The sequence below is a fragment of the Lagopus leucura genome, unplaced genomic scaffold, assembly GCF_019238085.1.
Source record: "Lagopus leucura isolate 7727_CA_CO unplaced genomic scaffold, USGS_WTPT01 Super-Scaffold_100001, whole genome shotgun sequence".
NCBI classification, from domain to species: Eukaryota; Metazoa; Chordata; class Aves; order Galliformes; family Phasianidae; genus Lagopus; species Lagopus leucura.
The window spans coordinates 62129951-62155292 of record NW_024962262.1 but is presented as its reverse complement, the minus strand read 5'-3'; the positions used below and the strand labels follow the sequence as shown (position 1 = coordinate 62155292).

Here is a 25342-nt window from a genome sequence, read left to right as displayed (position 1 = left end):
ACACCTTTGCTCCATCCACACTTCCATGCCAGATGCCATTGTGTCAGACTGCCCCTCTCTGCTGCCATCAGTCACATGGCAACAACATGTAATGGAATACTGGTGGTTAAGTTCAGCCTCTACAGCCATACCGCCAACATCTGCCTCTGATTTCACAGGCCATCATGATAAAATAGGAGGCATTATTTTTGGACCCACCCTTGTACTTTCAGCTTGTACTCCCCAGATCTTCCTGCAGTCCTTACAGGTTTTCTGTCAAACTCTTAGTCTGGCCTGTTCTTTTTGAAAAGGCAGCTCTTGTTCTATTTTCCCTCATCTTAGACTTCACTTATCTTTCCTACTGTGGTCAGACTGCATATTCACTTCTTCAGAAATGCCTGACTTCTTCAGTAGCATCTTGCACCCGATGCCATACCAACCTTCATGTAAGTAGTAAACACATTTTGAGGGAAAACAGCCATAAATGTCACACTGCTCAGATGCAGACCAGAGATTGCGTCGAGAGCATTTGTTATCAATAATTATGTTTTTCAGGTCAGTATTTCTGCTACTTGCTGTGAATATCAGAAAGTGCTCAAGAATCTAGGCTGATCTGCCCAGTTTTCAGCTCAGAATGACTGATGTGAGAACGGACCTCTTGAGGCCACCTGGCCCAATTTGCCCAGAAGGGAAACCCAAAGCAGGGTGGTGCCCAGGCCTATGTCCAGGAAGCTCTTTGAGATCTCCAAGGAAGAGACCTCACAGCCTCTTGGCAGCCTGAGCCAGTGCATAGCACAGAAGTGCTGCCTGGTGCTCGGAGGAAACCTCTGCTGCTCCAGTCTGTGCTTACTGCTTCTGGTCATGGCACTGGGCACCACTGGAAGGAGTGCCATCTTCTTTACACCCTCTCTTCAGTAACTTCTTGGTAAGATCTCCCTGAGCCTTCTCTTCTTCAGGCTCTACAGTCCCATCTTACCCAACGTCGCCCCTCCATCATCTTGGTGGACTTTCACTGCACTGTCTGATTTGTACTGAGGAGCCCCAGAGAACTGGACCCAGAACTCCAGGTAGGTCCTCACCAATGCTGACTAGAGGAGAAGGATTATACCTCTTCTGCCCTGCTGGCAATACTTTGCCTAATGCAGCCAAGAGCACCATTAGCCTTAGCAGCAGGGGCACACTGCTAACTCATGCTCAACTCGGTGTACACCAGAATTCTTTGATTGATGCCACAGAGAAACAACAGCATCTCAGGAGAGCTGTCATGAATTAGTTTAAGATAAAAACAAACAAAACAAAAAACCCAAACCATTTTTCCTGAATCTTGAAGAAAGCACTCATCAATCTAAGCTTAAGTTTTCAGCTAGAATTCAGCTTTACAGGGATTCTGAGAACCAAAATGGCAAGCCAGACATCCAAAATGTGGCAATGTTTTAAAACTTGAATGAATAAATAAATAAGCTCTTGCACCAATGCAATGGCATTGCACATGGCAAATTTTGTGTAAAACTGCTTTGAGGCTGGTATTCTGGTCTGAGAGGTTTCTTCAACCTAAATTGTTCTAGACTAACAAAATAAATAGATGGATTTTTAAGCTATTAAAGTTACTTTGTAAGTACACACAAAAAAACCCACAAAAAACAAAGCAGGCCTGTCAGAAGCTCAATGAACTAAAAAATGTGGTAACTGGAAAAAAACTTTCCTATTGCTTATACAGTGGTGATCAACACAAAGTAAAATAAATAGGATGCTTGTTGCATAGATTTATAAACATACATTCACGCATACAGAGAGAGGAAGAATTTACTAAAAGTTGTGTTCAGTAAATCTCATTCAGGAGGGACAAATAGAGCAAAACCTACATACGGTCCTTCAAATACACTCTGGTTTTTTTTTCGTTTGTTTTTTTTTTAAGAAGGTTACCTGAGAGCCTACAGTGTGACACAAAAACTGCTGCTATGCTGCTGTGGTGTCACTGCTTTGAGTTTCTGGTAGGCAGACATACTGCCTCTGGGACTAGTATTTTTCAAAACTCTAAGCAGAATACTTGCTGTAAGAAATTGTGTTTCTGAAACAAACTCTGAATTTCACTTTGAGAGGTAAAGAAAAAAAAAATCTATGGGAGAAAACACTGACTACTTATGAACTGCTATTTTAATATATATAATACATTCTATTTCGGTAAGAGGGTAGGACAGCAGTGCCAACACATAATATTCTTTTTTCTGGCAGAAAAGAAGTAATTTGGAAGAATGCAGTAACAGTCTGATAGCAAATCAAGACCTACATTTGGGTTTGTTAGCAATAAAATACTTTACAGTCCTTTAAAGCTCAGAATATTCATAAAAATTAATATTTGCACTTAAGTATTTACAGAGATAAAATTATCTGTTACTTGCTGAACTTCATCTGACGTTACCTCAAAAGACTGAGACTCCACCTATCTTTAAAAATGCTGATTTTCCATTTAACATTTATACAGCCTAACCAGGATGGATCTACAGAACAATTTGTATGCATCAGTCCAACATTAACTGAAGGAAAAACAACAGAAATACTAATAGGGACCTTAAGTGATCAAGCAGTTAAAGACAGGGATGTAATTAACATCAGCCAATATAATTTTATATAGAATAATATAAACTAAACATGAAGTTTGCTTTTAGGTAAGATTACAAGTTTGGTTCAGAAATGCAGTTGTACTATAATATATAATATCTCGAATGGCGTTTGATTTCCTTCCAAAGGACATTGCAATAGAATTGCTAGTGTTAGTAAATACATGTGAAATGGATTAAGAGGCGCAAAGTTGAAGCATCTCAAAAAATCCATTGTCCATGAGACACACAGTGATGACGATCAAATAAGCATTCATCAGTAGCAGACAGACAGGGATTCTGGTGATGTATCACAAAGAAAAGGTTACAGTTCTACTCTTCAACATTTACATCAATGACTAGCAGAAGAGATAAATCAATTCAGATAAATTCTAAAGACAATAATAGCAGAAGAGTAAGTAACGGTAAGCATCAGGAAACTGGGTTGGTAAACTATACTCATTCAAAACAAAATATATTTTAGAACAGCCAAAAAGAAAACCTACACATAGTGAATGATGACTGCAGTTCATACCTATAGAATGGGAATAATGCATTCCAGAAATTATCAGCTGAAAAGCAGTCACGATAGATAAGTAATTCAGCATAAGCTGTAAGGCACACCTAAGATGTAAGGATTTAATACCAAAGATCTGTGTGCGAGTACTGAGATGATTTTCTTCAAAGATATTGGTGAGAATGATACCGGGGCACACAGTTCTGGTGGTGAGTTAAAAGAAGTTGAAAGATAACTGGTACAGTGAAAAGCCAAAAACAAAATTTCAAGATGTTGAAAAAATGTGCAATGGCAACAGATCTTAGGTTTGCAATTTCTTATTATCAAAAAAGAAAGATGAAAGGTAACTTGTAAAGAATATGTAAGAAAAATTGTATGGAAAAAAGAGTAGGTAACACAAGATGCATAGAGAAAAAAAAGGAGCAATATGAACCACCAGCTGGAAAAATTTTGTGGGTTGAAAACTGACTCAGTGACCAAGCCTAACGGGTGGTGATCAGAAGAGAACCTAGAGCTCCCAGCAGACACCAAGCTGAACGTGACTCCTCACACAGAAGAGAAGCTCAGTGGCATCCAGGACTGCATGAAGAAGCGCTGCCATCATGCTGAGCTAAGTAATCCTTACTCTCTGCTCAGGAACAAAGCAGGAAGTGATAAGATCCATCTGCTGAAGTAGACAGGAGCATCACTTCCATCAGGTCTGATAACCTAGTAAGTGTAACCAAGATAAAGTTTTAGAGGGGGTGACATCCAAAGCTTGGACGGTTATAGTACAAGAAGCCACGAGGAAACGCTCTCAGCACAATTAATAAGCAGGAAGAGTTAGAAATCCATGTACTGAGAACTATGGCTTCACAAGGACTTCAGAGGTGTGGCAGGTAGGTGAACAGCATATAATGGAGTGCTGTATGGGACATTCAAGAAGTCAGGCTAAGGATGGGAGGAACAGGGAGTTGCAGTCAGTGTAAAGGAGCACCCTAAATGTGTTGTGCTTTTCCCTGGAGTTAATCACAAGCCAGTAAAGAGTTTGTGGGTAAGAGCTGAAGAGCAGGCCAAAAAAGAGGACGTAGTGGTGGACATCTCTACAGTTCACATCATCAAAAAGGATAGAAAGAATTCTTTAGAAACCTAGGATCATAGCCACTTAAGGGCTAAAGGGATCTGCAGAGATCATCCAATCCCCTGCTAAAACAGGTTCCCTACAGCAGGTTTCTCAGGAGACTTAAAAAAAATTACTTCATTTTCAGATGGAACTTCCTGTATTCCAGCTTGTACCCATTATCCTTTGTTCTGTTGCTGGGCATCACTGGCCCCATCTTCTTGGCACCTGACCTTCAGACATTTATAATCATTGATAAGATCCCTTCTTAGTCTTCTCCAGGCTGAACAGCCCCACGTCTCTCAGCCTTTCCTCATACAGGAGGCGTTCCAGGCTCCTCCAGAGTGGAGTGGAGGAGAAAGACAACCTCCCTCAACCTGCTGGCTACACTCTTTCTAATGCATCCCAGGATACCACTGGTCTTCTTGAAGGCATTATTTTCAGAGCAGCCTTTGTAACACCTTCAGTTGTAATACAGAGTCTTGAAATTTTGTTTTGCCCAGCATACATATTTGAAAGCCCTGTGTACTAGTTTGGTTACATTAATCGACTTTCCTTTCTGAAGTAGTTCCGCCAACATTCAGAGCACCATACACTAACTCAAGGTGTGGGGGCTGCTCTGAAAGTAACGCCTCCTATTTTATTATGTTGACCCATGATGTCAGAGATGGACGTTGGTTACTGCAGCAGAGGTTGCACCTTCCCAACCATATTCCTCAGAAAGGCCATGGCTCTATCAGACTGATCAGAATGATCAGAGTCTTAAATATTCTGCTCAGCCTTAAGTATGTAGGCAGTACATTTTGTATACTACAGGAACATTTAAAAAATGCTAAATTAATAGACTCCTTTAGTTACTATGGTAATAAGCACTTTGTAAAAGCATGTAAATATCTAAAATATGTTTTAATTCATACTGACATTAACCTATTTTCCTATGTTATAAAACATAAGAAATAACAGAAACTGAAGAAATAAGCTACTATGCAAACTCTTACTCGAGACTTTATGGAGACTAACACCAAATAATTTTCTATTTTGCTCTCAAGTTACAAGCTTCCAAGGTAGAGACTTCACGTAATTCGTACCTGAAAAGGATTACTGCAGACAGCATATTAAAATACTGTGGAAAAATAAAGATAGCAGATGTTTTATATAGCAGATATTTACGAAGTCTGTATTACAAAAACATCAGTCTGCATTATACAGATCTTGATCTACTTGACAAAGTACAATGTAAAAGTTCCCTAACAGTGGTACGAACAAAGTCAACACAACAACCCATAAACATTAATTACAAATTAAACAAACCAAATTTTATTTTGAGAGGGAAGGATATCAGAAAATATAAAACAGATGTTTCAACTTTCAGACCAAGTGTCTGCTGGCCTCAGTATTTCTGACTGCAGTAATTAAACAGCAAGGTGGCTCCTGCAGCAGTGGATACCGCTTGGGAACTAGTCATTAATCTGCCACTAAGCTAAGTTTACCCAGTTTCCTTTCCTGCCTTCAGATGAAGAGCTTTCTTTTAAGCTAGGAATCATAATGCATTATTCTGCAAGTCTATCAACTATTTTAAGAACAGCAGCAAAATACAAAAAGCAGAGACCCTTCATATATATAAATTTTGAACACTTCTTGATAGATGGCACAAGTTTTAGTTCTACTAGACTCTCTGGTCTTATACTGAACTATTAAGTTTAATATTCCAGTTTTCAACCATTCTGTAAGACCAGAACTGCGTAAGACCAGTTTCTTAATGAAATAATTTTGTCTCCCTCACTTAATTTGTTTGTAGAAAATATTCAAGACCAAAACTCAAAAACGACAAAATCTTAATATGCAGTTTGGTAAAGTTCTAGTCAGTCTCTGAACACGTTTATCTATCCAGTAAAGCTTGTGTTAATGCGATGTAAGAGTTTGGCAAATTCAACTCTAATGGAGCATAAAAGTGCTTTTGCTTGAAAGTGAGATCATTTTTAAAAATTCAAAGCATGATCACTTTTTCCTTTTTTTGCAGGAACAATCTGATACAGGCAGCAAAGCTTAAATAAACTAGAAACATTTCAAATGATCCATAAAGGATTAATAAGCACTGCAGGAAGTCCTATAGGCTCAGCGTATACATTTTCCATCTTTTTCTCCTGCGATAGGCATGACATGAAATTCTAAACAGAACTCAAGTTTCAAAGTCACTGAATGTTAAGGTCTGCAGCTTTGATACTAGGCTAGAGAGGGGTCACCATCTTGAAATATTTAATTTAAATAGATAACAAAATATTGATTTTATTAGCATAATAAAGCCCCCAAATTATGGCTCTTCACAAAATTTTTTTTCTTCTCACAAATAGACAAATGGACAAAAGCAAGGCAAAAGGGGTAGTAGTAAGCTACAGGCCACTAATATAACAAGAACAAAATGACAGCTATTATTTTGGCAGAGATAATCTATGCTGAAACACAAAACACACACGCACACAATTTCTTTCAATACAATTTTCTTGTCTTCCCACTGACTTCTATGATTACCACAGAAAGCAGGGTTCTAAACACATTTCTCAATTGAATCTTCAATCAATAACAGTAAAAATTTGAGAAGGGAGATATGGGAAAATGTATTATAGCATTAGTAAGTGTTTGCAAAACAGACCAAACTTATCAATATGCATAAAAGTTGAAAGGGAATAAAATGGAAACAAAAGTATCAGTAACAATAGATCTTATATATTTACTTTACCAAAGTAAGTTAAAAATTCACCAAAACTCCAAAATCCAACAAGTAAGAAAAATTATCCCTGGCCTAGTCCAAGTGATTGAATTATGCAGTCACATTTTCTTTGTAGTACCACAGCTGTAAAAATAAGGAATAATTTTGAATTACCAAATGGCCTTTGGGATACAGGTACATTCAAAAGTACCTTACAAACAACGAAAAGAATTGATAATTGAATCAATTTATTGGAAGCAACCAAACTAAGCTAAGCTAAGCGCAGTCTACCTACTCCATATCAGTCTCACGTTTTGAAAGAGAAATATTAGAAAAGCAAGAATTAGACATCTGCAAAAACCCCAAACAATAAAACTTCTGCGATCTCAGACCAAGGTCAACGTGACCTAAACAAACTCAAATTGGTAGCAAGAATCCAGACTGACGTAGGCAAGAAGACAAATAATTCATGTAAGAATTGAGAGTTCCTCTTGCTAGAAAATGGAAAAGTTCAGGCTCTACTATGCTAGCCAGGCTGCTTACCACCCAGGTTTTTTTGTTACGAGCCAAGAACTTCAACAGGGGAAACTATTTAGGTGATAGTTACACACAAACTGGAAGTTATTACAAGAGTGGGAAACAGAAAATTCAAAAATGTAAGAGATGAATTAAAAAGTTCTAAAAGAAAATAAATAGAAAAACCAGCAAGGATAACATTGGCCTTATCAGGGAAGGAGAAAGAGAGGGAGGGAGGAGAGATACGGGAATGATAAATGCTAGCTCACAGTGAGAGACTGAAGCTGAAAGGCAAAAATTATGCTAAAATAATACACTAATCAAAAGGAAAAGAGAATGAGAAGAAAGAAGCAGAAAAAAATTGAAAAAGTAATCATTTCCCTGTACAAAGCCAGCAGAGGGGCCTCGCTTGAAATGCTGTCTACAATCCTGGGTACATCACTAACAATGGATAAAAGAAACCAATGCAAAGAACAACAACAACAACAAAAAAGCTCTGCAGATAACAAAAAAGTATGACACAAATAATTTTTCCAGTGGTTACAAACACACCAGATTCAGTGATACAAGATTACTACGTACTCCTCCATTCCAAACGAGCAAAAGCATGTTGCAAAAAGCAGGTATGTGTATCAAAAAGGTAAGTTTTGACTAGTTGAAAACAAGATTATATTAAATATGCTCAGGCTTAGCAGAATTTGACATGTTTAATATGGTAGCAGTTTAATTACAATCATCCATAATATTAGGAACAATCCTAGTTCTTTAAGGAACTAGGAAATAAACGCTACTATATAATACTGAGAAAGCCAAAGAGATGAAAAGGATTTTGATAAATAGCTGTAGCCTTTGTGCATCCATAAAAAACACAGTCTGCATCAATTTCAGTGCCCACTGTTTGGTTTTGTCACCATTATCATTATAAAACAGAAAAAACAGGAGTGCAAAAGAGTCAGTGAAAACAGAAGTTGGAAAGAGAAAGCCTAGAAATGCAGACAATGTGATGATAAACTTGTTGGTTTGTTTACCTTTCTTTGCAATTCAAAACAGAATTGCAGTGAAGCTGAAAAGATTACAAAAATGAGAGCAATGAAGAACAGAAATATCTGAAATGGTGTAGAATAGCCTTTGGATCTGCTTACCCTAAGTGCCATTCAGAAGCTGTATCTAGAGAAGACCTGCCCATCTCACACAGCTGAAAATACTCCCTGTTTTAGCTGAAACAGTCAGTTACTACCTAGGAGCTTACATCTCCTGCAGAAAATTCTATTGAAAAAAAAGCATTAAACAGAGTTCCTTGAATCACAAGCACCCAGATAATGTCAGACAGTCTACTAGGCAAATCTTTTTCTTAAATCAAACTTATTTGTTCATGGGTTAACACAAATCAATCTGTATTTCTTGGCTACAATACTCTACCAAATAACCATAGATCAGTCTTGTTTCTCCTCAATATTTAAAGCAAACGTGAATATTTGTTTTCTCTTGAGGCTTAAATCTGTTTCATTTTCAGCAGCGCTAGAGAAAACAAGTGGTACTGCCAAACAGAATCAGAGGTTTCAATGCAAAAGCACTGTACTTGAAAACCAGAGAAAGTTTAGGCAAAACTATGAAACATACTGCATTGCAGATTGGGTTTTTCTGCCTGCAATCTTCCTTACCATTCCTGTCCAAACTATCTGTTTGCTCATACAAATTCACAACTGAGTACAAGAAATGTATCTATATATAGCAAAGAAAGTCAACCCATGTTTGCCAATTTTAATTTGATGGAATACGGAATCGAGTATTTCCCATTTTCAGCCTTGTTTCTCTCCCTGTAAATTGCTCTGTCTGACAATGGACATTTTTACAGTGGAACAAAAGAGACAAGAGAAGCGATGCAGATAAGTTTAAAAGGTAAAGGAATAAGGAGCAAAGTAAGGGCAACAGAGTGAAAGTGCAAAATTGGTCTATTTTAAAACAATTAAGAAGGATAACAATGAAATAGAAGAAATGACTTGATCCTTACACAAGACAACAGACTGTAGAGCTTGTAAGCTTCTAGAGGAAAAATGTTACCAGTTAATAAATTTATTCATAATATTTTCACTGTAAACTTTAAAAGTATGTTCAACAATTATGTATTATTTTTCAGATCAGTAGTGAGGATTCATGTTATCCTTTACCCACTATTCAGAAGTAATTAGTGGGCAGGTGAGGTAGGAGAAAGATGGAAGAAAATAATGTCTTTTGTTGATTTTTTTCCTAATAGCTGATCAACTTGGTTCTTTCATAAGGCATAAACATTAGGTGTTGAGAGCAGAAACGTGTTTTCTCAAAGGCATTATTAACAATTAATAATTATTACACAGTGGCTTGTTTACCTGACCTTGTGTAAATTTAGCAGCCTTGTAATTAGACTCATATTTTGCACATTTGTGTATTTCCATGCATAGGATTTGACTCATTCATTCATCCATTAAAATTTGCTTGACAGACATAGATGGATAATCAGGGTACAATTTGTATTTACTGGATTACAGAAAATTGCCCAAACTGTTAAGTTCAAGGAAAGCATGTTCTTATCTTTCTCTTGTGAAAGACTTAAAAGTAATTAAATATCCAAGGATGGCCCCAAGGCTCTCTGAAGAAGGAGCAAAGCATTTATACTCTGATAGCTGTAACACAGCCTTGCACTAAAGATGGGTTAAAGAAAGGGGAAAAGAAAGGAAAACAAAAAATAAGGACTGGTATCTACATTTGCCTTTAGGTAACACAATAAAATTACTCCTCAGTAGGAATCACTTCCCATAAAAGCCAATACCCTAGTATTAATCACAGCTTCACTGAAGAAGATGCTTTTGTATTTCCCTTTCTCAATGGGAAATGAAGTCTGTAGAAATTAGGCAGTTTGTGGATTTTCTCCCACTTAACCACTTCCCAATAACTTCCTAATTTTCCAAGTAGGTGGAAAAACCATCCAACTACTTTCCTGATTTAAAAAAAAGGCTTAAATTTCAAATATTGGTAAGCATTATTCATAACAATGAAATACCACTATTAGATTTCACTTAACATTTTAGAATACAGTTGCCCTCTCCAGCTAGGCAAATGTTTTACAGGATTCTTCTGAAGAAACCGATGGACTTTTACCTCATAAGCCAAATGTGGTAATTGAATGCATAACACATACATGCTTTTTAACAACTTCTGCAATCCAAAGGGATCTGAAAGCTGTGTAGCTGCTTCCTTAGTTTCCTTTTGTAAATCCATACCTCACGGTAGACTTTGATTCTTTTAGATTCAAAAGTCCAACCAAAATAATAAAGCAGTTGCAAGAAAGCGGGCCACACTCTTTAAAACAAAACAAAACAAAAAAACAGCTATTACTTTTTTGGCACCACTTTTGAGATCATAAAGTATCTGAAATATCAACAAAGTAATGGAAGCGAAGGGAATGTTTTAGTAAAGCATTAAGAGATAGTCCAACAGCTACTCCTCTGGTGGCAGACACTTTTTTCAATCAACTGAACACAGTCATCTCTGGACTCAATTTTCTGTGACCAAATAAACTGCAATGTAGTGAGTCACTCACATAATTTTGGATGATTTATGTCTGCTCTTTATAAGCACTGAGAAAAGAAGAAAAGAACACTAAGAGATCCTCTTTCCTAAACTAGGAAATCTTTATTTGAGTCTTAGTAATCTTAATTCATGTTTTAACTGTTCTCCTGAATATCTGAAGGTATTAGAAGTTCAAATTAAAGCAAGGAGATCAAAGAGTATCTTCCAGTGTTCTCATTCTTTCACTGTCCGGCCAAAGGAGTGAAAAATTCAATACTTCTCCTTGGTCCTCATTTCTTTACATATGGTAAACAAATGAGTCAAAACCAACGTAGTTATCTCTTCCAGAAAATAAAAAAAGTAAAAAGAAATCCCTGCTGTTGAAAAAATTCTGTCCCTCTTCAGCTTCTGTCATGCAATACAGTTGTGTTCATCACTTTTTTCCACTAAGACAAGTCCAAGAGAAGCTGAAACAACTTAGCACCAGGATAACACCTCTCCTGCACTGTAATTCCCACATTTTCTCTGCTCACTTCAGAATGCTAATCTCTTTCCAGGCTGAATGAGGAAACCCACAGGCAGGAACAGTTTTGTTCTCAAGTGGAAAACATGAGCATGAACATCCTCTCCATGGAGGAGGAATGTTTTGTATTATTCTAGGTGCAGCAGAAATAAGTTCATCCAAATTGAAGGCATGAGTAAAGAAATCTCCATCAAATAGGGGGAAAAGGAAGAATATTGCTATGCTGACCATATTTTCATTAGGAAACGAAAGCTAGTTGTTACTAAATCTTTCTCTTCAACCCATCCACATCTATAATCTTCAAAGACAAGTAAAGCAAGTGATGAAGGAAAAAAAGAACACAAGAAAAAACACCAATTAAATACATCTCTGGGATGATGATGTTGAACGGGCAGGTTACTTGAAGAAAACCCCTTGGAGTTCATCCTTCATTGTTTTCCACATCTGCCCTGTAGCCACGAGTACAAAAAGGAAAAAAGACAAGACAAAGTATTCCTTTCAGGTCCAGCAAGTAAAAAACCAAAAAAACACATCTTCAAACATCAACTTTTGGCTTATTTTGTTGTACGTGCCTAATGCTCTTATTAGATGCCTTCCAGACAGTTCAGTGGCTTGACCCTAAAGGATTAAAAATAATTTGAAAATTTTGTAACTGAAGAATTGTTTGCAGTTTCAGATGAGGAGGAAGGGATTGAAGAAAGTTTGCCTAGATGCCTTCTGGAAAAATAACTTGCCTGTAATTATTACAAGATGAAGTCAGTAGTTATAACATTGGCATCTCCCTAGCCTTGGTTATGATACTAGTCTTGGTTATGAAGCTGGACCTTCTTATGTGGTGATCTGTATCTATAAAAAAAAAAAAAAAAAGGAACCAGTTCAATTTATATAGAAATTAAATACGCTTCTTTCTACAAAAAGCTTGTAACTGCACATCAGTTTCCTTATTCTTACTACAGTCTCTGATGCTCCTCAAATAGGTATTTGTTACAGAGGTTTCCTGCAAGACACCTGATTGCTGAGTGGCATCTTGCCACTAGCCTCATGAAACCCTTCAAAAATGGACTCACCAGAAAATGTCAAAAATTGTCATTTGAAGTCATTATTGACCATTTCTTGGTAGATAACATAGTTGTGGAGGGTTTTTTGTTTGTTTTGTTTTTCTTTTCTAATTAATTTTAAGTCCTTAAGATGCCTGGCTCATTAGACCATATAGAATTTGTAAATTATGAGTTATTTATTAGGCATTTTAGTCTCTTTTATTTGATGGGCTGGGAAGGGAGTAGGGTGCCAGGTATTAAAACTACTTTATGTTTAATCAGCCAGGAAACCCCCTCGAGAACCACATCAAAATTTATTCTACTCTATTGTTATTGTTTCATTTATTACATTAAAAAAAAAAAAAAAAAAAAAGTTGGAAGGTGGCCCCCAAAAAGATGCCCCATTAAAGGAACAAGAGAGTATAAATGCTGATCTCATGTCGCAAAAAGGAAGATAGAAAGCAGTAGGAGGGAGGAAGAATTTGCTTAATTGCTTCTATTCAAAAAAGAATAAAAAACGCATGCAAATAACAAAGAATGGTGTGAAAAAGCATCTCCAACACTGCATGAACTGCTGGAAGATGTTCTGGTATTTCTTACTAGCTGTTTTAATGACTTTATTCATATCTACAAACTTATCCATAAAAAGTCACATATATAGAAATAGTACCAAATTCAAATTCTAAATTCAACTTCTGTGCTTGATAGGGGTCATAAATACAAGTGCCTTAGTAGCTGCTACTTCTATTGCAAGATCTTCATCAAGAATTGCTTCAATATGAGAAAAAATATGCATTATCAAATAACAACGAATTACATGAATTACCAGTTTTCAGGGAAAAAAAATGTAGTATCATGCAACAGAATTCATCATTTTCTTTCTTTGTGTTTTGGGGGGCAAGGGGGTTCTCCATTTTGAAACAATTCTAGCTTCCCTGTGGTACAGTCGTATGTTGCTTTGGATATTAAATTGAGAATTTATCTTAAATGGAAACAAACAACTTCGCTAAAAATTAGACATTTATGACTTGCAAATTACAGATACTAATTATTTTCAGTATATACAATTATGATATTCTCAAGAGGTATTAATTTTGGGACAGATGTGCTTTCATCATGTAATTTGGAAATTAAGTTACACTCTCACGTATGGGAGCTCAGAAGTCTGAATTTGTGTAAGGGTAGGATTGATAGAGAGGAATTTTGTCTTGCTAATTTTCTCTCTCTCTCTCTCTGATGAGAGTGTGACCAGCAATCCTCACAGCTGGGTTGCCTTGCACTCGAAGGAATGGGGGCTGACTGCAGAGCTGATGAGGATATACTTCCACTTGACTCCACCTCCTATTTTGTCCTTTCAGATAATTCTTCCAAATCCAGTAGAAATTTAAATAATAATTAAGATATACCAGCTGTAAGATATGCACAGTGTTCAATCTTTCACATCGTTGGCACAGAGCAAAAATAAGTTCATCCAAATTGAAGGCATTAGTAAAGAAATCTCCATCAGATAGGGGGAAAAGGAAGAATATTGCTATGCTGACCATATTTTCATTAGGAAACGAAAGCTAGTTATTACTAAATCTTTCTCTTCAACCCATCCACGTCTATAATCTTCAAAGACAAGTAAAGCAAGTGATGAAGGAAAAAAAGAACACAAGAAAAAACACCAATTAAATAAATCTCTGGGATGATGATGTTGAACGGGCAGGTTACTTGAAGAAAACCCCTTGGAGTTCACCCTTCATTGTTTTCCACATCTGCCCTGTAGCCACGAGTACAAAAAGGAAAAAGATGAGACAAAGAAGTATTCCTTTCTAGACAAGCATTAAAAAAACCACAACAAAAACAAACAAAAAAAAACCAACCAAAACCCAACATCTTTAAACATCAACTTTTCACTTATTCTGTTGTACAGGGTAAAGACATTCAGAGTATGTGCTACAACTCTGAAACTGAGAGCTTTTATTTTTGGATGGAATGAGTTTTTTTTCTGAAGAAACATTTATTTCTATCTTGAGATCTCTCAGCAGTGTGAATTTTCAATGCCTCTCTTGTAAGGGCATCTGAAAAGATAATGATTTTGTTCCCGAGAAAAAGAGCAGTTACTTGCTAACTTCTGCAGAGTCTTAATTTTTATGGTGCAGTGGAAGATTTCCCTCCTTGTGGAATTAAATTGAATTGAATTAAATGGAGTTGAATTTAAGTTGAATTAAACCATCTTCCAACCCAAACAATCCTGTTATTCTCTGTAGAAATTTGGTATACCTTTGGAAAACCTCAGAAGTGTTTCTTTCATACATTTGAGGATTTAAAGCCTAACAATGGCTGGGCTGAAGACACTTGGATAGCTGATATTCTTCAAATGAAAGAAAATGAACAAGACAATAGCCTTTGTTATTTAGCTGCTGTAACAGTTTTAGCAGGACTACAGAGCTTTTTTTTCCCCCCCACTATGAAATGCCACAGCTGTGGAAGATAAAATAAACTGCATGGCATGAAAATAGGGAAGAGATGCTCATCTTCAGCAATAAAAGGGTATTTAAACCAGTGTGCATCACAGAACACAAGGTGCTAAAGCACAGGCAAAGCTGACAACTGTTCAGGCTCAATTTACAAAAGGTAGTAGTACAAAAGCATGCTCCTATGAACAAAAATAGAGTAACTCATGTTTATAACTCAGTAAGAAATTAGTGGTAAAGTCCATCAGCAGATGCCATTTAATGAAAACGATCGAAACAGATACGTAACCAACCTGACTGCTGAGCTTCAACGACACAAAAGCCTATTCAGAGGACACTACAAGTAGGTCGAAGCCCATTTTGTACCACAGCCTTGTTATCACGAGATTTCAAATATGGGAATCATGTCTGTTGAGGTATAACTTGTTTAATTCCTTAAAAAAATATTTTTCTAAGAAGTAGAGAAGTGACTAGAAAATATTTCTGTTATCTTCTGACACGTTTAACTACTTTAAACAAAAAAATTGAAATAAGTCTTTTAACAGCTAAGAGTGAAGAAACAAGCATCTACAAGAACCATCCCCACAAGCAAAGCAAAGCATGCTAAAGAAAACATAGTTGAAACTTCTGGTGCACTTCTGCATGTGCTCTCTGCCACCTCCTATCCTCAGTGACATTGTTATTCAATAATTTTCAGGAATGTGGACTACAGAAGACAGTAACAAACAAAAACGTTTGCCAAAGAAAGTATACCCTGCACCAAATACAGTTTAGCTTCCCAAATAATAATAAAAAATAATAATAATTTAAGCTTTCGTTTAAAATTGAGGGTTGGTTCACAAAAAAGACTAAGAAACTTCAGGACAGGTGACTCAGTTTTTCATGCAATTATTAGAAAACATTCCATATTTTTATGTGTCACTCAACTGAATTACCACGGATGGATCCACTGTAGCTTTTTAAACAAAACACTCAAAACAAGATGTTTCAATTTCTAAAATTCTTGTTCGACTATAGATTTCTATATGCCTCCTAAGTAACTCCTAAGAACACATTTCTGATTATCACAACATTTTTAGGTCAGAAATGTCAAATAAACCTATTCTTGTAAAAAAGAACTACTTTCAGTGAATCTGTAGTCTATTTAACTTCTGGTTTTAACTTTGGCTCTCTGGAGTATGCTATACGCTTGAACAATGTAATTATTGGCTGATCTGATAGTAGAGGGTCAACAAAAATTGTAACAGTTAGTTAAACCAACATTTCTGTGATTACTACTGTACATATACCAACTAGCATCAAGTATTCAATATCAAGAGACAATTCTGTGTCATATTCTAGCAAACTGGTTATAACGCATTCGTTTGTATTAAAATTTCATGTATAATAATGCAGATTTAATTTATTAGTTGATACTTACTGTCCCAACTTAGTATAATGCATGAACTACATCAAAATCCCATAAGAACTGATGGTTTTAAATACTACTTTAAGCCTTAGTTGAGACAAGCTTCCACTTCTTCTAATATCTCTAAATGGAAACTAGTAAGAATGCTTCTCCATCCAAAACTGCATTTGGATTTAAATTAAAAGCAACAGCAATCTAAACAGATTGAAAATGGCCATCTCTGAAACTACCATAGAAAGGAGAAAGATCAACATTGATCTTGTCAAGACCAGCGATTTGTCATGAATCCTCTTGTGATTTATAATGTCATTAAAGTAGTCTCAGAATAAGCAAAACCTATTATGCCATGTAGCATCCTGACACTTCTGTCATTCCAAGATGTTCAACAAAGGATGTACTCGTTCACTCTCAAAGTAGCTTGCTCAGGCACTTAATGTAACGCAGTTGTGGCAGATCTATCTATGGGCTGCAGAAATTCACCCAAACTTTTACATTCTGGACTACAGAATATCGTAACAAGTACTGCAGTTGGCACACCAAAGCTACTTTATTTTGTGCTCAGTTTAAAGCGAGACAAGAGAGAGTTGCAACCATAACCGTATTACAGCAAAACATGCTTCCCAAGTGCTACCAAAATTCATCACTGTTTCTACTGTGGCAACAGATCAGTTCCAACAGAGTACCTTCAAAGTGCTTTCCATAATCCTTTGAAGACAGCAACATCTTGTTATTAGAGAAGTGATTCAATCACCTAGGTAAACATTACACACTTGGTGGCAATCACAACCACAACCATATTTACCTGTGGGCACATTTCCTGTAACATGATCTACACATTACTGCCATTCATAAGCCTAAGCAGATAAATTATTGTGATAATAAGCCCTTACATTCCTGTGTTCTACCTACAGAGGAAATTACAAAGTTGGTTTTATTCTATTGAGGCAATTTGCATTTCTTAGGACCTGTTCCATGCCGTGGCTAACCTGGGAAGCATTTTCTCCAGTTAGCAGAGAGATGTATCTGCTGTCATTAAGAGTCTTCTCTGGCAAGGGATCTGACTGTGGACTAAGCCCTAGAAATAAGCATCAGCAAACAGACACTATTCCTTTGCAGATTTCACTCATTCTCAGTGGCTGAAATTCTGAGTTCATAGAGTTGCACTCAATTTCACTCAGCCATCAGGGAGATGGATGCATGTCCGTCACGGCTAGTAAAATCCAATGAAGAGAGTTAAACCTTTTGTATAGGTATATCGATCATTACTTTGAAACACTTCACTAAAAATCATATTGATGCTGCAAGTCTAAAACAAACAATTCCTTTACAGGGCAGAAGTTGCAGTAATAGCGAATCAATCTCAGTTAATAGATACCATGAGTGCTGTGACAAATAACTGCTTACTCATCCCCAAAATGCACTATACATGGTGACCAAAGAGCTATCTTTCATTATGCAGTTAAGTATAAATTGTGTCTGTAAAGACATATATAATGCTTTCACATAGTAGAATACTGGTGGTGTTCAATAATCAAGATGCTTCTAATCTCCTCTTGGTTAACCAAAACATGATTTTAAGTACAATCCATTTGTCAACCACATTCAAGAAATGGATCAGAAAATACTACTGTGGGGTGGAGGAAAACATCCTTGAGAATTCTTGGTGCCAGCTTCCCTTCCCTCTCTTGAGTTCCCAGTAAGTTGTGCATGGAATCACATTCATCTTTTATCGCGCACTCCAATTCCTTTCCATTTTGTCTTGACTTGGAAGCTTTCAATACTAAAAATAAATGTCTCAGTTTCTGTATATATAAACTAAAATGACAGTGATACAATTTCAAGCTTGGAAGAGACTCAGATATCCATTTATACACAAACAGGAAGAACTCCCAAAATAATCATTGGAGATAATTGGACAGCAGCTTTTAGCTATCTGATTGTGTCTGCCACATCAATTGGTGTAATGATTCCTTCTGTTTTCTGGCTCTACACACTCTTTATTACGTGTCCATATTCTGCTAGTATTAGCAGCACAACAATATTTAAAATACTGTACTATTGCCACTACTAAAGACCTTTCCTTCAATCCAAAGAAGCTTCTTACCCTGACCCACCCACCAAACAAAAAGGGCTTTCACTACATAGCTGTTCCGAAAGCACGATTACAAAAGTCATCACCACCATCTACAATCATATTTTCACCTGTTCGTGTGGTGTACACCTGTGGGTTGTTGGCAATACACATGATTGCAGTGTGGGAGACTCCAGGTCCACAATGAGCTCTGTCATTTTTGTTCTCTTAAGCGAATATGCCATGCTACCCCCAAACCCTGTATGAAGGCTACAGACTCTTATAATATTATCTTGTTTATAAATCTTTTACTTTTAAGTGCATAAAATACTGACACAAAACCCAAGAACATACATACACAATAATCAAAACAAGGAATATACATACATAAAATAATGATTCAAAGACCTTGAACAAGTGTACTAACATGCTTTTATACTGCGACCTAATGTGCAAGCAGTAGACTACCCCACCACAGGTAAGAAATGAGAAATTTTGAGGGCTATTGAGCACTGCATTTTCGCAGCTGAACAGTATAAAGTTATTTAGCAGTGTTCAATAGCCTTCAAACTCACTTCTGTCTGTGGGTTAGAGTGGTCTACTAGAAAGACTAAAACAAAGGCAGTGTAATAAAGGCAGGGCCAAGATTTTCTCAATATTAAAAAAACCAACAACGACAACAAAAAAAAAACAATAAAAAAAAACCACCATAACCCTTTTAAATTTGCATTCTGAAAAGATAGAAAGATCTGAAGATGCCATATGCTAACAAAACACCACAAAAAAAATTTATATTAAAACAGGCTTTAGCCTGTACTACTACTAATACTGTGCATGCATACCTAGAAACAAGTTAAAAAAAACTTGTGATTCAAGGACTACAGCTTGAGAGTCCATTCAATTTAGCTGTGAATCTGATACCACTCAGATGTATACAATACAGACTTTTTATTCAGTTCCTTTCAGTCAGCAAAACTAACAGCTAAACAAGACAGGGGATTAATTTTTCTGGATATGAACACTGATTTTTTAGAGAGATTTTTAAAAGAGTTGGTGTTTATTTACCAAATGCTTGAAATAAAATGAATATTTCCAGTGGGAAACATTAAGCAGTTTGCATCATAATTAGATCCTCTTACTATAAATTATATGAAACTCTCCAGCACAGCAATTGGTCACTTTTTCCATTTATGCTTGCATATTTCAGCCTTCAGCCATTCTCTAGCACGGATGCTTCATTGATGGCTGAGGGTAACACTTCAAAAATGAACTAGCTAAACAAACTTCCCAGCAGCACTTGACAGAGCTACACCTATTCTTCCCCATTTCCAAAGCAGTACAGAATTAATTACCAGTTCTATGGATCTATTGTAAGTATAATAGACTAAAGAGCTATCACAGACACATTTATTGTAAAAGCACAATCCCAAGAGTGTCTAGTAGAGGGCCAAAACGATTAACACAAATGCTTTGTCAGATCAAAGATAAAATCTGCACCGCCCAATTGAGGAATGAATTAGAACAGTGGGTTATCTTTCAAATTAACCAGGGCAGTTAGTGAGGAAAATTTCATGAAAGTGTAATTCTTAGCCTTTGTGAATCCACACAGCAGGCATTCTGCCAGCTGACAAGATGATGAAATTTTCATGCTTAAAAAAGCCCTCTTCATTTCCCAATTTAGATTAGCTAGCGTTTCTCTCTCTTTTCATCTATTTGCTCTTCTGAAGCAGGATAAAAAAAAAAAAAAAAAAAAAAAAAAAAATCACACACCACACAACAGAATCAATCTTTCAAAGAATAATGCATTTCTGAAAAGAAATATTTGCATGTCATTTTTAAAGATATTTACAATTACGAGTAGGGTTCTCAAAAATGATATTGTTAATACTATTAAGAAAGCCAAAAATACTGGAGTAATGGCACTTGTGTTTTAGAACACAAATAAAAGATTTAAATGTTTCAATGGGAAAAAGGACTGAAGAAAAGAAATTACATAAAGGTAAATAATTTACAAAAGCAGTGGTATTGCAGCAACCTTACAAAATTATATTTGTGCACATAGACTTGCACCGTTTTAAAGGAAGGAAGTACATCACCAGTATATTTACTTATTTATCAACTCCACCCACCAAAAAGACCAAGTACATTTTGCACTTTTACACGTTAAGGCATCCCCTTTCTAAGGTCATATAGCTACATATGGAAGCATTTCAATAGATAGGGAAACAAAATGCAATGATTCTAAACCCTGAAAAAAAAAATCTCATTCAAAGCCCGCCGAAAAAAAGTAAGCTTATTCATTTCTGCAAGCTGTGGATAGGGCCCAAAGACTCCTGCTAAGAGTGACTTCATAAAAAGTAGCTCATTATTTTGAGGGTTAAAAAAATATTATTTATGAACTTTGTTGTTTTTTTTTTGTATTGTGGGTCATTTGACCAACATACAAAGAAAAGTATTATCTAAAAATATATACATACTGAAATAGAGTGACAAAGTTAATCACAGTATTTGTCTATTTAAACTGACACTTCTGAGCCTCTCAGGTACAACAACTACAAGAGGAGTCTTAAGTGTCTCAAAGTTAAGTCAAATGTTTTGTTCAGATGGTACTTTGCCACACTACTTCTGAGTGTGCCTTTATAGTTTATAGGATTATATGTATTAGTGCAAACATCCATTTGACAAATTTCAACTCCAGCTGTTACACAGTCACTACACGTATTTGATGAAAGGAGTATACCAAAGCTCTGAGCACCTGCTTTTCTAAGAGCTAATGGGACAAAAAGTTTTCTTGCCCAGCTCAGTGGAAAGCCCTTCTTTTATAATGAAAATCATTGTGCAATTTCAAAACTTCTCTTAACAATAAAATAAACTCACATTTCTGGAGTTTGAATGTATTCCACAGTTAAAAGTAACATTAAACATCATTATTAGAGCTAACTGATAATTACGAGGTTAAAAGTAAGATCTCAGCGCTGAAAATATAATCAGGTTTGTAAAGCCTCCATTTACAAGCATAAGTAAATTCCTCTTGGAGGACACTTTATTATGATATGTACTAGGTAGACAGATACACAGCAGATTTTAATAGAATATAAATAAATTACAATGTTCAATATCGAAACATTTCAGAGTTTGGTTCATGGCTTGGCCTTAAAACCAAACGAAAATCAAAAGCTAGAGAACAGAGCAAAATATTACAGCATTTTTCATTCCTTAGAATTCTTCAGAAACAATACTTCTTCCTGTCCTTAAATCTTCCTTTATACATCGAGTTTATTATTGCACATATCATGCCTATCTTTCCAGTACTTTATATACCAAGAATTCCGTAGCATTTGACTTGTGTATTATCATAATGTTCATACATGACATCAAATGTACATATACTGAAATCTAAAAAAATTAATCAGAGCAGAACTTTATATAAAAGTAGTCAGTCTAAATGTATTACCTTGACCTATTATATAAACACACTTCATAATGCAGTATTTATAGTAATGTCATCTGAATGAAAGTTTTGCAGTCAGATGGACTTGGCAAAAATGCAAGATTTCACATTTAATAACTTTACCCACCTAAATGATTTACCCTTAACTTCAGTGCGAAGGAACAATCAGTCCTACCTTAAGAACTACTATGAATTTAAATAGTCTAAGAAAGCTCTTTTTGACGCAGTGATCTTCAAAAGACACACTTACACCTTCTGAATATATCACATTTCCAGAAAACATATCAGAAAACATTTATTTAGAATTGCAATAGGAAGTAATACAGAAGGAAAAAAAAAACACATAAGATGCGCGCTTAGTATTAAACCATAATTAAAACAAAACTACTATGCTAATGCTCTGCATTTTAGCTGCCATCTGAAAAAATATTTTGTAATATCTAAGAAAACAAACCACAAATTAGGCTGGCCTTTCATTTACAGGTCAAAATTTCAAAAATAATTTTTAAATATATCAAAGGTTATAAGCATCCAAAGGTTAGGAGTTCTTTCAAAAATGATGCTGATCTGAGGGCTGTGAAAAAAGGTTCTGTGTTAGACAACTACATATTAAAAGAAGTTATGTGGAATTCCATGAAAATTTCACCAAAATGGACAGATGATAATTCACAAAACACAATCTTTCCAGCATATTAGAGATGCCAAAAATATTAATGTAATTTAAAAATCAAGGTATATTTTTCCTAACCTGTTAGTTCTTTGGTCAGTGGAAAGATGGGAAATGCAAATATTACACAGCACTATTTTTTCAGTAATGCCACACAATGCCAACCGTTGGGAAAGCAATGAGCTCCTTCATCTGTAGTAATGCTGACAAATACTGTTACAAAACGTTATATACATACATATAAGTACCTGACTATTTTGACTTAAGACAGAAATGGGAAAAATAACCTAAATTAATATTTTAAACATCATTAACTGATAGTTTCCTCTTCATAAAGTTGAGTTTTGCAACTGCACTAATTTATACTTTATCAAAAAAAAGTGAGATAGCTGCTAAATTCAGGACCACTTAGACAACTCATTTCTTATGGAAGAATATTTTCTGAATACTTACACTGTAGTATCTTTTTTGGTGACGTCTAATATCCAAGAGTAATTTGTTGTTCATTTGAACCACGTGGTTGAAAGGAGACTCTTCACATTCACTCTTACTGCACCTTTGCAAGCTGGGCTCAATAAATCGCCCCTGAAAAAAAGAAATGCAAAAATATACATGACGACAGCAGATAATAGCAGCAAAAGTTTAGACATAACACCTCATGCAAAAAAAAAATATATTTATCTTAAAGGTCTTTATTTTTCCAATTAAATCTCTACTCTCTAGTCTTTCTTTCTTCCCACCACAGTTGGCCACATCCATATAAAGACTTGTCTGATAGGACAGTTTTCCAAATCTCTTTTCAATGAAAGATCTTCTGGAGATGATGCTTCTTCATCTGCTACAAAATTAATCATTCCACAAATTATGTTTCATCAGGGAGACTGAAGTTTTGCCTGAAGCTACTAATCAGAACACCGAAATCCACCTTACAGATAGCAATTATAGATTACCAATGTGGCTGCAGAGACAAGCCTTGTTGCAAAACAACAAGATCATTTTTTATCCTCCCCAAGTGCAAAGAACAGCTCCTAGAGTTCGACAGCGTCTCATATACTTTTGAAACCTTTGAATGGCAAACATTAAGATTTCAGAACCTAAAAGCAGTAAGTGAAGTACTGAAATTAAATTCAGTAAAATTCTCACTGAAATAACAAAAACCTGTTAGGTTGGATATTTGTAACACTATGTAAAAAGTTTTCTTTCCATTTACAACTTAACACTTAGGCTATTCCGAACCATCTTGGCTAAACACCCACAACACAAAATACTCCCACTAAATAATTGTGTAGAATATTTTTTACGTTTATGTATAAAATGTGTGTATGTGTATATGAATATATATTTATATATACACACACATATACATATATGTATATAAAGAGTTTGACATCCATTTCTCTCCATCTCTCCAGTTAGCCCATCTGCAAGTTGTCAAGCCTACGTGCAATTAACTGTTTTATTTACAGCTGTAATGAGCAAAAGTCAAGGATTTACATAGCATCACTCGATTTGTGTGCCTTTTCATCTTACTTGCTTCCAAAGACTGCTTTATTTTGATTCAAAAAAATGCAAAACATCTGCTGTTTGTCCAAATTAACTTAAAATAATTACTTTTAATTTAGATAAAAGATTTATTTGCTTTGAGTTTCAAGGTTTTCACTACTCAGAGGCTCGCTAATTTGCCAATGACTAATATATGCATAACATTGCTGGAGAGTTAAATACTTGGCCCTATTTCAAGTTGTGATCCAAGGTCCCAGATACATTTTTTGGCAGAACTTCTCCACAAGAATGCACCCCCGTGACTTTTTATGTTCGATATACAAAGACAGAAGGAAAGATAACATAGAAAAGCCTTACTGCGAAGAAAGGAAGTGGGATGTAAAAAGATAAACAGAAATTTCAAAACCACTTTGTTCCAATTAGTATGATTTAGGATAAGAAATTGCCATAGCTACATGAAAGTTTCATTAAATAGGGAACTGGAAGTTACTCAGGTGTTAAGATAAGGATGTCTTAAAAAGTTACAGTTAACAATCATTCATGAATGTGGGCAAACAGATTAATGAAGCCAGCTTATCTCACACGTTCTCCTAGACTGCACTACTCCTAGCTGAAATACAAAAATGGGAAAAATATTTCTACACTGTCTTATCAGCAGATTTCTGTTCCAAACATATAAACAACAGTCCTTCAGCAATATGGTATCTTCTCCTACATCATATGAATGCTCTCTGAAAAGCCTTTTCCTCTACACTATTTTCCCCCTCACCAATAAAGAGAAATAAAACATTGAAAACGAACCGAACAGTCAAAGACATTGTCATAAATATTCTCTGTTCCACACTTGAGGCAGCAAAACTTGAATCTTTCACAGTCCCTATATTTCTCCTCATCAGTGAGCTGAGCTGGGCCACCAACCAAGGCATCGTTCTCCTCATCTTTATGGTAATGGTGATGGACTCTGAATTGGGAGGGATCCAGTCCTATTAATAAGAAACAAAAATTTCAAAAGACTCAGAGGTCAACCATGCAAGTAGGCTCATTTTTCATATGCTTGGTGAAGCAGAGTGAAAAGAAAGTTACAAAATGTAAATTCAAAAGCTGAAAATCTCTCTTTAGCAAACACTGCTCTATAAATACAAACACATTTTACAATTTTTAACCACAAATAAAGGTTCACAAAACATGAAGAAATCTTCTCACTTATCTTCTTACGCAAGATTGCTTTATAAATAAAGCAAGCACGTTGCATTATCATGGGA

At 35.8% G+C, this 25342-nt stretch overlaps 1 protein-coding gene across 2 annotated transcripts in view; it reads right to left on the bottom strand.

The window, feature by feature from the left end:
* The window catches only part of POLA1 (DNA polymerase alpha 1, catalytic subunit), a 193224-nt gene that overhangs the window by 79011 nt on the left and 88871 nt on the right, over positions 1 to 25342 (bottom strand). For both annotated transcript variants that reach the window (XM_042867742.1, XM_042867743.1), the window contains 2 exons: positions 24882 to 25063; positions 23031 to 23162 (listed from right to left, as the gene is read on the bottom strand). In XM_042867742.1, the coding sequence (XP_042723676.1) occupies positions 23031 to 23162; positions 24882 to 25063 (314 nt within the window). The remainder of the gene's footprint in view (positions 1 to 23030; positions 23163 to 24881; positions 25064 to 25342) is intronic.